The 13,944-nt window shown below is 48.9% G+C and overlaps 1 protein-coding gene across 2 annotated transcripts in view; it reads left to right on the forward strand.

The window, feature by feature from the left end:
• Positions 1-13,944, forward strand: part of TULP3 (TUB like protein 3) — a 93,952-nt gene that overhangs the window by 46,680 nt on the left and 33,328 nt on the right. For both annotated transcript variants that reach the window (XM_030538395.1, XM_030538405.1), the window contains exon 2: positions 7,815-7,866. In XM_030538395.1, the coding sequence (XP_030394255.1) occupies positions 7,815-7,866 (52 nt within the window). The remainder of the gene's footprint in view (positions 1-7,814; positions 7,867-13,944) is intronic.

A 13,944-nucleotide genomic window follows, 5' to 3' on the forward strand; every position in this document is an offset into this window, starting at 1 on the left:
ATACTGGTTTGATCTTGTCTCCCAGCTTTTCCCTGACTCTCCTTTCTCTCTGCCATTATAGCCCACGCTCCCTCTTGTTTCTGACCCATCTCCCAGGTCTCCATGTTCCCCATTTACCTGTGGGCTTTGCTCACCTGTCCCCATCAAACCTAGTTTAAAGCCCTCCTCGCTAGGTTAGCCAGTCTATGTGCAAATAGGGTCTTTCCCCTCCTCGAAAGGTGAACACCATCTCTGCCTAGCAGTCCTTCCTCAAATAGCATCCCGTGGTCGAGGAAGCCAAAGCCCTCCTGGCGACACCATCTTCGCAGCCAGGCATTCACCTCCATGATGCATCTGTCTCTGCCTGGGCCCCTACCTTTGACAGGAAGAATTGAAGAGAATACCACCTCACCCGTACTCCCAGAGCCCTGTAGTCACTCTTGATCCGCTCAATGTCACACGTTGCAGTATCATTTGTGCCCACATGGATGAGTAGCATTGGGTAGTAATCAGAGGGCTGGATAATCCTCGACAATGCCTCTGTAACATCTCGGATACGGGCCCCCGGCAGGCAGCATACCTCCCGACATGAAATGTCAGGGCGACAGATGGGCACCTCCGTCCCCCTCAGCAGAGAGTCTCCGACCACCACTACCCTGTTTCCTATTCGCAGTGGTGGCAGCAGACCTCCCAGCCTTAGGGGTATGAGGCTTCTCCTCCTTTACTGTAGGGGGTGATTCCTTCTGTCCTGTATCAAGAAGAGCATAACAGTTACCTATTACCATGGCGGGAGGGTTCGGAGCAGGGATGGAGCACTGCCTGCTGCCAGAAGTAACCAGCTGCCAGTGTCCACCCTGAGCCATCTCCTCCTCCACCAGTGGTGAGTCAGCAGTCCTGTGTACTGAGACAGCTACCTCAGCTGTCTCCACAGGGACACTGTCCAGGAATCGCTCGTGGATTTGGATGTTCCTCAACCTAGCCATCTCCTCCTGTAGCTCTCCCACCTGCTGCCTGAGAGATTCCACCAGTAGGCACCTTTCACATTGGATCCCCCCCGCCCCCCACCTGGATATCAGTAAGTGGAAATTGCAAGTTACAATCCCTGCAAAACCACACCAGGATCTAGGTAGAAGCATCCATGCTCAGGTGCTCTGTCTGGCTACAGGCGCAGGTGGAGGAGACAGAAGCAGTGCTGGCACAGGTGTTGTGGGTCTTCCTAACCATCGTAAGTCTCCATCTGTCAAACTCCCTCTCAAACTCCCCTGCCTGCAGCTCCCTGTCCACCTTGACAGTAGCCTTTGTGTAACAATTCCCACATGATTGAAGTGGTCTTGCCAGAAGCTACAAAAAATAGCCAAGTCATCTATATAGACTTAGACAAATGTTTGTAAACAGTGTTCCCTCTAATTTTTTATGTCCATTTATGTCCACATGAATTTTGTTATGTGCACCAATATGGAGGTGATGTGTGACACAACACCTTCATATTGGTGCACATAACAAAATTCATGTGGTCGGGGTGGGATCAAGGTATTCAGAGTGTGGGAGGGGGCTCAGGGCTGGGGCAGAGGGTTGGAGTGTGGGGGAATGAAAGCTCTGGCTGGGGGTGCAGGCTCAGGTGGGGATGAGGGGTTCGGTGTGGGAGGGGGCTCAGGGCTGGGGAAGAGGATTGGGGTATGGGCGGATGAGGGCTCTGGCTGGGGATGCGGGCTTGGGTGGGGATGAGGGTTTCAGGGTGTGGGAGGGGGCTCAGGGCTGGGGAAGAGGGTTGGGGTGTGGTGGGATGAGGGCTCTGGCTGGGGTTGCGGGCTCTGGGGTGGGGATGAGGGGTTCAGGGTGCAGGAGGGAGCTCAGGGCAGGGGCAGAGGGTTGGAGTGTGGGGGGTGCAGGCTCTGGGGTGGGGCCAGGAATGAGGGGTTTGGGGTGCAGCCTGGGTGCCTCCAGGCTGCAATGGGGAGAGAGGACTCCCCACAGCCCTCTCTTGCTGCAGCAGCTCGGGGCTGAGGGAAAAGCGCCTTTCCCCGGCCACAGCAGCTCTGGTGCACTGGACTGGGCTGAGGGAGGGACTCCTCTGCCTTGGCTGCAGCAAGTCCAGGGGAGACCTGTGCTGGGACCGGCGGGGAGGGGTGCCTCTCCCCACCACAGCCCTGAGCCTCTGCATGGGGCTTAATAGGCAGCTGCGCGGCCACACAGCTTAGAGGCAACTTAGTTTGTAACCCCTGCAGCACGTCATTAACAAGCCATTATAAAGGTTGCTTCTGAATATATTAATCCAGAAGGCATAACATTAAATTCATATAGTCCAGATTCTACTATAAAAGCAGCAAAGAATCCTGTGGCACCTTATAGACTAACAGACGTTTTGGAGCATGAGCTTTCGTGGGTGAATACCCACTTCCTCATGCATCTGAGGAAGTGGGTATTCACCCACGAAAGCTCATGCTCCAAAACGTCTGTTAGTCTATAAAGTGCCACAGGATTCTTTGCTGCTTTTACAGATCCAGACTAACACAGCTACCCCTCTGATACTATAAAAGCAGATTTTTCCTGGACATCAGCATTTAAGGGAATTTGCCAGTACCCACGAGTCAAATCTAGGGTACTTACAAATTTTGCACACCCCTCCTCCACAGTAGGTCCAGTAAGTCCTATATTTAGGCTATGGGGTAAGGATCAGACTGGGTGATAGCATTCAGTTTCCTATAATCTATGCAAAATCTGATGGTTTGCTCTTCCTAGGAACCATCACAATAGGAGACTCCCAGGGACTTTTTGAATTAGTGATTAACTCCATTTCAAGCATGCTTTCAACCTCCTCTGCATTTCCCCTTTGGCCCAGTATGCCCTGCATCTTGAATGGTGTGTAGAGTCTTGTTAGTTAAACCTGATCAGTTAGAAAATACTTGTCTGTGGTGGTTTAAAAGGGAGAGCTTTTCCTGATTGGGGGGCTAGAGTTAAACTCCCCAAACTCAGTGCTTTCCAGTGGAGTTCCCTCTTTGCTCTTTTGACCAAATCAATTAAAGGGGTTCCTCATCAGCCCAACATATCATAGTCACAGCAATCTCCCTTTCATGGTAAGTTTTTAACCTATTGATATGCACTATTTGCACTGTTCCCCTGACAGGAGGCTTTCTGACATTATATGTGTCATAGTATAATTCCCAATTTTGAACCTTAGCATCCAAAATATGGGTACTAGCATGAATTCCCCTAAGCTTAATTACCAGCTTAGATCTGATAAGCTGCCACCAATCAGGACTTAGGGTAGAGTGCCTGATAAACTCTGGTCTCCCCCAAAACCTTCCCTGGGGACCCCCAAGACCCAAATTCCTTGAGTCTTACAACAAAGGGGAATAAACCATTTCCCTTCCCCCTCCTCCCCTCCAGGTGTTCCCTCCCTGGGCTCCTGGAGAGATATACAGATTCAAGCTCCGTGAATCTAAACAAAGGGATTCCCCCTTCTCCTTTCTTCCTCCCAGATCTTTCCCACCCTGGGTACACTAGGAGATCACCGTGATTCAAACTTCTTGAATCACACCACAGAGAAATCAGGTGGGCTCCCCCCTCTTTCTCTCCCCCTCCCTTCTCCTTCCCTATTAAGTACAGACTCAATTTCCTTGAGCCTCAACAAGGGGAAAAATCAGACAGGTCTTAAAAGCAAAACTTTTAATAAAAGAAAAAAGAATAAAGAAAATAACTGTAAATTCAAGATGGAATATTACAGGGTCTGTCAGCTTATAGAAATTGGAAAAAAAAGCCTCCTCCAGTAAAAATACAATTTAAAATACTTTTAGCCAAATACACATTAGACCCTTACCAGCCAAATACACATTTGCACATAAAGCAAAACCAGTCAAAAAGACTAAACTGCTTTTCTACCTTTTGTACTTTCTAAATTGGAATAGAAGATTAGAGAGCCTGTAGGTACATGTGGTTACTCTCAGAGCCCAGAAAGAACAAAGCAAAACCCAACAAACACAAACAAAGGCTTCCCTCCACCGAGATTTGAAAGTATCCTGTCTCCTGATTGGTCCCCTGGTCAGGTGGTTGGTTTCCTGTTTGTTAACCCTTTACAGGCAAAAAAGACATGAACCCTTAACTATCTGTTTATGACAATATGTGACTTCATTCACACTTTCGATCACCTCAAAAGGTCCTTCCCAATAGTCCTGCATTTTGGTTTTCCTTACAGGAATTAATGTTAACACCAGATTACCAATATCAAATGACCTTTACTCAGTATGCTGATCATACCAAGCTTTCTGAGTTTCCTGACTTTTCTTAAGGTTCTGTTGCACCAAATCCATCATAACCTGCAAATTCTCCTTAAAACTAGAAAATACTCCCCCATTGTAGTCCTGCTTCCTCCATATTGCCCTCTCAAGAGTCTCAAATTAAATCTAGGTGTCCCCTCACCTGCCTCCCATATAGGAGGTAAAAGGGAGTAAAGTCAGTAGATTCTTGGGGTACACTTCTGTACACATATAGAAGAAATGGGACCAAAATGTCCCAGTTGTTGTCACACCTGGAGACATCCGTTCTTAGCATAGCTTTCAAAGTTCCATTAAATCTTTACACAGCTTCACTGGTCTCTGAGTGTTAGGGAGCAGCCTTTATATGCTTCACTCCACACAATTGCCATAATTTTTTTAAGACAATGGCTGTGGAGTTTGCACTATGATCTGTCCGTATTTCTCTGGGAAATACTACTCTGCTGAAAAAGGTAAATAAAGCTGTAGCCAGTTTCAGCTTCAGTATTAAACAAGGCTGTGGATTCAGGATTCCTGGTTGTGGAATCCACCACCACAAATATTGTATTTCTTTCCACTCCTGTAAGGTTTAGTGAGAGATCTACAGTATCTACAATATCTACAGACAATCTGGCAAATGCCTCTTTAATGATGGGTAAAGACTGCAGTGGTGCCTTGTAAGGCCCTTTAAATCCGTAAACTTCTGACACAAATCTCAACTTTTGCAGTAATTTTTCACTATCTGAAACATATGAGGCCCATAAAAATTGTACTTCAGCCTGTCACAGATTTTCTCCACTCCTAAATGTCCTTCTGTCCTGTATCTCTAGGGCACAACTATTTCCTTGCAAATTTGCTAGGATGCTATTTCTTTCTATAGAGGATTCTTGATACAAGAAACCTTGCATAAAAAATCTACCGTTTCCTTCCCCAGCCAGGGTATCATTCTGAACTGCCGCCCTTTCTTGTTCCAAAGAAGGATCAGTTTGCTGCGCGTATGTAATCATAGAAGATTAGGATGGAAGACTTCAGAAAGTCATCTAGTCCAACCCCCTGCTCAAAGCAGGACTAACCCCAACTAAATCATCCTAGCCAGGGCTTTGTCAAGCCGGGCCTTAAAAACATCTAAGGATGGGGATTCCACCACCTACCTAGGTAACCCATTCCAGTGCTTCACCACCCTCCTAATGAAATAGTTTTTCCTAATATCCAACCTAGATCTCACCCACTGCAACTTGAGAATATTGCTTCTTGTTCTGTCATCTGCCACCACTAAGAACAGCCTAGCTCCATCCTCTTTGGAACCCCGCTTCAGGTAGCTGAAGGCTGCTCTCAAATCCTCCCTCACTCTTCTCTTCTGCAGACTAAATAAGCCCAGTTCCCTCAGCCTCTCCTCGTAAATCATGTGCTCCAGCCTTCTAATCATTTTCGTTACCCTCCTCTGGACTCTCTCCAATTTGTCCACATCCTTCCTGTAGTGAGGTGACAAAAACTGGACGCAATACTCCAGTTGTGGCCTCACCAGTGCCGAATAGTGGGGAATAATCACTTCCCTCGATCTGCTGGCAATGCTCCTTTAATGCAGTCCAATACGCCATTAGCCTTCTTGGCAGCAAGGGCACACGGTTGACTCATATCCAGTTTCTCGTCCACTGTAATCCCGAGATCTTTTTCTGCAGAACTATTGCTTAGCCAGTCGGTCCCCAGCCTGTAGCGGTACATTGGATTCTTCCGTCCTAAGTGCAGGACTCTGCACTTGTCCTTGTTGAGCCTCATCAGATTTCTTTTAGCCCAATCCTCCAATTTGTTTAGGTCACTCTGGACCCTATCCCTACCCTCCAGCGTATCTACCACTCTCCCCAACTTAGTGTCATCCGCAGACTTGCTGAGGGTGCAATCTATCTCATCATCCAGATCATCAGTGAAGATGTAGAACAAAACCAGCCGTAGGACTGAGCCCTGGGGCACTCTGCTTGATACCGGCTGCCAACTAGACACCGAGCCGTTGATCATGACCAGAAATTCTTTGTATGTTTCACTTAAGCCCAGAGCAGATTCTGACACAATAGAAGAACTTTCAAATTTCTTCTCTGTAGGCAAGCTGCTATTCTCAGCAGAAAAAGGCTAGGATTTCCCTCCCCTTTCACAGCCTTCCTCACTGATTACAGACAAAGCAGGTATATCAGACCCATACTTTCCCTGGGACCTGCTTATAATACACCTCTACCCCGATATAATGTGGTTCGATATAACACGAATTCGGATATAACGCGGTAAAGCAGCGCTCCGGGGGATGGGGCTGATCTACCGCATTATATCTGAATTTGTGTTACTGCAAGTGGTTCCTCTGCGCCCGCCCATTACTTGCTGTGGTCCTCCCCGGGGCCCCCTCTTCCCTAGCTCACCCCCGCTCCATCTCCTCCCACGAGCGTGCTGCAGCTCTGCTTCGCCTCCCTCCCAGGCTTGTTGCGCCAATCAGCTGTTTGGCCTGGGGGAGGGCTGCAGCAAATAACAGGCGGGCGCAGAGGAACCACTTGTGGTAACACACATTCGGATCTAATGCGGCAAGCCTGGGATGGGGGAGAAGCGGAGCTGCAGTGCGCTCGTGGGAGGAGGCGGAGGCAGAATGGAGGTGAGCTGGGGTGAAGAGGGACCTGGGGAGGGCCGCAGCAAGTAACTAGGGGTGCAGAGGAACCGCTCCCCGCTCATCTCCGCCTCTTTCCCTGAGCGCGCCACTGCTGCTCCACTTCACCCCCCCTTTCCAGGCTTGCCGGGACAAACAGCTGATTGGTGCGGCAAGCCTGGAAGCAGAGTGGTGGCAGGACGCTCAGGGAAGAGGTGGAGGCAGAGCGGAGGTGAGCTCAGGTGGAGAGCGGTTCCTCTCCCTAGCCTGGTATAACGCGGCCTCACCTATAACATGGTGAGATTTTTTGGCTCCTGAGGACCGCGTTATATTGGGGTAGAGGTGTATTAACATGCTTAGACTTGGCTACACTGTTATTACCTATTAAAATCTCAGTGGGTAGCAAATTCCTAATGCCAACCACAGCATCACCTAACTGTAGAACTTTTCAGTACTGAAATCAGCAATTTTTATACATCAGGTCAAATTCATATCAAAACTGGGTCAATACAGTCTTTTACATATCATGACTAGTGATCCTGGGCAATCCACAAAGAGGAAAGAGCTGGATTGAGGAGCCAGGGAGTGCAGAACTCTGAGATGTAGATATTTGGGGGAGAACCAGGAGCACAGTGAATTGCTTTGAACTGGTAAGCACTGGAGCAGCAAGTTGGCTCATGACTCAGCCAATTACAATTGTTCAGTATTGAAAGTTGCTTCGGGAATGTGGTTCATACATAGCTCAGTCTTGTGTAAACTGCACTATAAATGTGAGTTTTAAAATATATCAAAGGGCTGTTGGGTCTCACAGAATGGTAAAAAGTATATTATGGGCTGGCAGTTTATAAACGTGTTTGTTCTGGAACCATATCTTACTCTGTAGAGCACCCCATACACTTACAGTGCTATGTAAATGATTTTTACTAGCAATAATAGGGTTTTTTTCTCTTTCCTTTTCACAGTATTGTTGAAGATGAAAGTGTGAAATTGCGACAGCTGAAACTAGAGAACCAGGTAAGTGAACAGGCAGTGCAGAGGCTGACAAGTGTCACTCTAGGAGAATGGGCAAAACATCAGTCTCCCAGAACGTACAACCACATTTTACATTATGAGTCTGAGTTTGCCACTTCTTTATTCTGACAGTGAAGGAGAGACAAATGTTTGCACTTCTTTCTTCCCCTAGTTGTGCCTCTTGGATGCACCTGATTCACTGCTGTGCTTTATATAGTCTTTACCCCAGTGCAAAGTGGATATAAAACACCATCATTTTACACCCACTTTGCACTGATGTAAACAACTGCAAAAGGTACAGAGCATCTCCTATGGCATGTGAGGCCATGTGTGAAGTAAAACAAAGACAATGTGATGAGTCTGATATAAATGCTTGGAATGATGGACAGAGACTGATTTAGAACTAATCTCCAGCATTTGCCTTCAAGAATTTTCTGGTTATCATTAGTTTAAGGGTCAAGCTTGCCACAGTTTTTGTTTTGATTTCCTTGATATTTTGTGCCTCCTGCAAGTGTTGTTTTATTCATTTCATTAGTATTCAGTTATCACAAGACTGAGTGGATCAAAAGAGAGGAGGAGAATTAATCTCTGTAGGGAATTATCCAGTTTAAACATCAAAGCAGAAAGAAAAATACTCTCTAAACAGTAGAAAGAGCTGCTTAACCCCTCTGTCAAGACAGACTTCCAGCAACTTTCTATCTTTCTTTTTCTAAGTACAACCCATTTTTGGCTTAGCATTTGATTTGGCAGAAGAGCAGAAATTGTATCTCTTTCCAGACAGCTGATTGATACACAACTTGCTGAATGCCCAGACCACCATACCCTGTAGAGCATTTAAACATATTCATCCCTACTATTCTGCCCTGTGAAATATAAATGAGTATAAGTTAATATAGAGGCAGATTAAGGTATGGTGGGGCCCTCAGCCAGAGCATGTGGTGGGGCTGCTCCTCACCCCTTCCATCTGCAGCCCCGCCCATGGCCCCAATCTATTCCGCCCCTTCCCCCCGTGGCCCCACCCTTGTTCCACCCACAGTCCCACCCCGTTCTGCTCCTGCACCTATTTACTCCTTTCTGCCCCCCCAAGACCAGAGAAGCTCTGTCCCCCCCCGTCATGACCCTGGGGCTGCAGCAAGGAGTGAGAGCTCCCCCAACCCTGAGGCCACAGCAGAGAGTGAGAGTGCCTCCAGTCCCAGGCCGCAGCTGGGTCCAGGTGCTGGGGCTTTGCCTGGTGCTTTTGCCAGGAAGCAGGGGTGGGTTTGGGGGACTTCCCCCACCCACATGGCGCTTCTGCTGGGGAGCGGGGTTAGAATGTGGGGGCTTTCCCCACTTCACCCGGCACTGCTATGGGTTGTGGCGTTGGAGTTTCTCCTGCCCCACAAGAAACTCTTTCCGGAGCTCTGGGCTTCCGCCATCTGGTGGTGGACTTTTTTCAGGGCCCCCCAATTGACCTGACGAGACCCCCCTGGCATGGGCTCCACAGGTCCAGTGGTTAATCCGCCACTGTGTTCATAGATTTTTGAGGCCTGAAATCCATTATGATAATCTAATCTCACTTCCTAACACAAGGCATAGAGATCACCCAGTAATTCTTGTATAGAATTCAATAACTCATGCTTGAACTAGAAGCATATATTATAAAAAGATATCCAGTCTTTATTTAAAGACTCCCAAGTGATTAAGAATCTACCACATTCTTTGGTGAGCTGTTCCAGTGGTTAACTACCCTCACTTAGAAATTTGTGCCTTATTTCTAGTCTGAATTTCTCTCACTTCAGCTTCCAGCCATTGAAGTTTGTTCTACCTTTTTCTCTAGTGTCAGATATGTTGTTTCTTTGTAGGTATGCATGGCATTATCTAAGAGTATGTCCAGACTGGCTGAGTTACATTACCAGCAGTTACATCGCTGCTGGGAGAGCACTGAAGGGAAACCACTGTTGTGTGTTCACATGTCATCTGCCTGCGCAACAGCGTGTTCACACTTGCGGCACTTGCATCGGTATTCAGAGTGGTGCACTCTGAGCAGCTATCCCGCAGAGCATCTCTTCCTCTTCTGCTGCTAAGAGTTATGGGAAGGTGGAGGGGGTCGCGGAGCATCCTGGGTCCTGTCCCAATGCCCCGTGATGCATTGCTTTACATCCCTGCAGTCCCTGTGCTTCCGTCCACATTTGGCGCCATCTTTCAACAGTTTGTGTACTGCACACTCTGCCTCTTTGGTCTGCAGGAATGGATCCTGCACTGTAGACCAATATGCTGCTCGCTCTCACTAACACATGACAAGTGTCAGCGGAGTTATTTCTTAAGCTACAAAGGGAAGAGGAGTTCGACATTGATCTTGTCACTCATAGTACTTATGACACGAGATTGCTTGTGGCATTCATGGAGGTACTGACCACTGTGGAACGCTGCTTTTGGGCTCAGGAAACAAACACTGAGTGGTGGGATCACATCGTCATCCACCTCTGGGATGATGAGCAGTGGCTGCAGAACTTTCGGACGAGGAAAGCCACATTCATGGGACTGTATGACGATCTCACCCCAGTCCTACAGTGCAAGGGCACAAGAATGAAAGCTGCCCTACCATTGGAGAAGCGCATGGCAAATGTATTGTGGAAGCTGGTTACTCCAGACAGCTACCAATTAGTTGCTAACTAGTTTGGAGTGGGAAAGTTGACTGTTGGACTCGGGTTGATGGAAATGTGCAGGGCCATTAATGCATCCTGCTCCAAAAGACCGTGACTATGGGCAACGTGGATAGCTTTGCACAAATGGGCTTCCCAAACTGTAGAGGAGTGATAGATGGGACACACATTCCAATTCTGGCACCAGACCACCTAGCCACTAAATACATTCATTGGAAGGGTTATTTCTCTATGGTTCTCCAGGCGCTTGTGGATCACCATGGGTGTTTCATGGACATAAACGCAGGGTGGTCCGGAAAGGTGCATGATGCACGCATCTTTCTGAACACTGGCCTGTTCAGGAAGCTGCAAGCAGCAACTTTCTTCCTGGAACAAAAGATCACCGTAGGGGAAGTCAAAATGCCCATTGTGATCCTGGGAGACCCTGCCTACCCCTGAATGCCATGGATTATGAAGCCATACACGGAGCACCTTGACAGCAGCAAGGAGCGGTTCAACAACATGCTGAGCAAGTGCAGAATGACTGTTGAGTGTGCTTTAGGCCATTTAAAGATCCGCTGGCGCTGCCTCTATGGGAGGCTGGACCTGGCCTATGACAATATTCCTGTGCTTATATGTACATTCTGTATGCTCCATAATATTTGTGAAGGGAAGGATGAAAGCTTCACTCAGGGCTGGACTGCTGAGGCTCAGTGCCTGGAGGCTGAATTTGAACAGCCAGAGACCAAGGTTATTAGAGGGGTGCAGCATGGGGCCATAAGGATCAGGGATGCTTTGAGGCAGCAATTTGAAGCTGAAAGCCTCTAATATTTGTTGCTATGCTCAGGAGTACAGTGCTTGTAATGCTAGGAGGTGATTGTGATTGGTGCAGATGGGAAGTTTTAAGAAAATTGCCTGTTGCTTTGCAGGGCTCTGTTTGCTTTCAATTAATGGAATAAAGGTTGCTTTCAAACCAAAACAGAGGAGAGAAACAAACAAAAAAAACACATCAGCACTGAGGGGGATGGAGGAAGGGAGAGCCCTAGGAGGAGGTAGGGCCCCAGAATGGTTAAATATATGTGTATGTCCAGATATCCTATGCAACCTTGTCCTTTGGAGTACAGTGCAGTGGGTACTGTACTTCAGCAGGGCTAAACTGCAGAGGGAAGGGGATTGAGTGCAGTGGGTACTGGGAGTCCGCAGGCTGGACTGTGACGGGGCAGGAGTAGAATGCTGCGGGTACAGACTGGAGCCAGGACGTTGATAAGAGTGTGTTGGAGGTGTCTGGGGTGCGCATGGCAAAGAGTTTAGCGAAAGCAGCTGCAGGGGAGGGCGGGTGCAGAACTGCACAGTTTGAAGTAGCGCCTGGAGCGTGTCTGCTTGGTGCTCTATAACGTTTAAGCACTTCGTTCTGGCATGCCACGTTCTCTTTTCAGTCCCTCTTCTCACTGTCCTGCCACTCCTTCAATTCTTGTTTTTTCGGACGCGGAGTGCACCATGACATCACACAGAAAGTCCTCTTTTAGTTTTTCGTGGCCGCTTTTTAATTCTGTGCAGCCATTCAGCCAGTGATAACAAAGAGGGAGGCTGGGCTCCCAAGGTCATCTCTGTGAAGCCAAAATGCAACATTTTACAGAAGCAGTATTGTTTGCAACACACAGATCACTGATTCAGTGATTTAACACACAGCCACTATTCCCATACCTGTCACTAACTGGCTGACCCCAGGCAAGCACGCATGAGCCACAAGACCCCCAAAATGGTGAGTAACCACAGAGGCAGGGGAAATCAGTGTTCCAAGACCGTATTGTACACTTTGCACATGCCTTTTGGGGAGAGCCAGCACTGTAGGGGGCCTTATAATCATTACTGTCCCTACATTTTCCACAGGCTGTGTTCATTATGGAAGATATCTTGCTGCTGTGGGTGAGCAGGGAATCAAGCGAGGGTCTTCTCCAAGACTGCAGCTTCCACCCTGGCCCTTATGCGACTTGCCTGTGTGCAGCAATTGTCATCTTCTCCCACCCACCCTTTACCCCCAGTGACAGCAGAGTGGCATGGGAAAGTTACCCTTAATGGGGCAAGAAACAAAGCAGAATTGCCCAGTATCTCCATGAGAGTTTCGTGCAGATCTGAGGCAGATTCCCGTGAAGTGAGGGAGTCAATCACACTCTGTTCTGCCACTCAGACTAGGCATGTGGTGGTATGCACATCATACAGACACAAGCGTGCTTTCTGCATCCCTCCTCCCCTCGCTTCAGCGATTCTCAAAATTAAAGCCACTTACCAGGGGTCTCATCTCCTATTTGAGCTTTGCTAAGCTCTGACTGCTGTGACTGGCTAGACTCCTCCCGGGTAGAGAAGGGCTCCTGGCTGCATGCATCTCTGACCTCTGAGTCATCCTGTGCCTCTGTGTTCTCCTTCCCCTTCACAATCTCATCCAAGATTTCCTCCTCCTGGCTCAGTCCATTCTCGACTGGCATGTGAGCCTCCGAAGTATCCACAGGGACCTTCGCAGTGGAGGTGGGGTCGCCACTGAGTATTGCATTCAGCTCTTTGTAGAACCGGCAGCTCGTGGGCGCAGCACTAGAGCGGTGGTTTGCCTCCTGTGCCTTGTGGTAGGTGTTCCGCAGCTCCTTCACTTTGACCGTTGTAGTGGGGTGGTCACTCTGCTCCTGCCCGGAGGGGTTAAAAGCAGCCCTGGAGAGGGCTGTGGCTGGGGAAAGGCTGATTAGGTAAGCAGCCACAGATGAGGCCAAGCCCAAATCAGGCCACAGATGGCCCTATAAAAGGGCTGTGAGCCAGGAGCTCAAGAGGACACTCTCTCTCTTGCCTCTTGAGAGAGAAGGACCTGGCTGCCTGGGGAGCTGAGCAGGGTACCTAGGGTGGGGCAGTGCTGGGGAAGGGCAGAAGGAGCTGGGGAGCTCCAGCCTAATAAAACCCCGGGCTTCAGGCCCTGTTAAGGACCTATAAAAGGTACTGGGGCTGCAGAGGGGCAGCCCAGAGATAGGCAGAGGCAGCAGGTCCTAATTCCCCTTACTGATGATGAGTGGTTTATAGACTGCCGTCCACCCCAGTGAGTGGGGGCTAGATGGTGACTGGCAGTAACCACTGAGGCGAGGTGGGGATAGAGGGTTGGGGGTTCCCCCGGGTGGGGAGACCCAGATTGTGGGTTACTGCTGGGGGCAGAACCCTGATGTAGAGGGGCACCAGTGTCCGGGAGGGAGACACCAGCCTGCAGAGGGTGCTCCAAGCTAGTGGAGCTAATTCCCAGGATGACCAGCAGGACGCGCTGCACCGGTGAATCGTCACATCGCTACAACCCTGCATTGCAGCGTGTCCCAGTCATGACCCCTTTCTGTCATGCATCCTAAAATCTGTCCGTAGGTATCGTAATTCCTATGGCTGGAGCGCAGCTGGGACTGGACAGCCTTCTCACCCCAAATGCTGATGAGGACCA

The sequence above is a fragment of the Gopherus evgoodei genome, chromosome 1 (genome assembly GCF_007399415.2).
Source record: "Gopherus evgoodei ecotype Sinaloan lineage chromosome 1, rGopEvg1_v1.p, whole genome shotgun sequence".
NCBI classification, from domain to species: domain Eukaryota; kingdom Metazoa; phylum Chordata; order Testudines; family Testudinidae; genus Gopherus; species Gopherus evgoodei.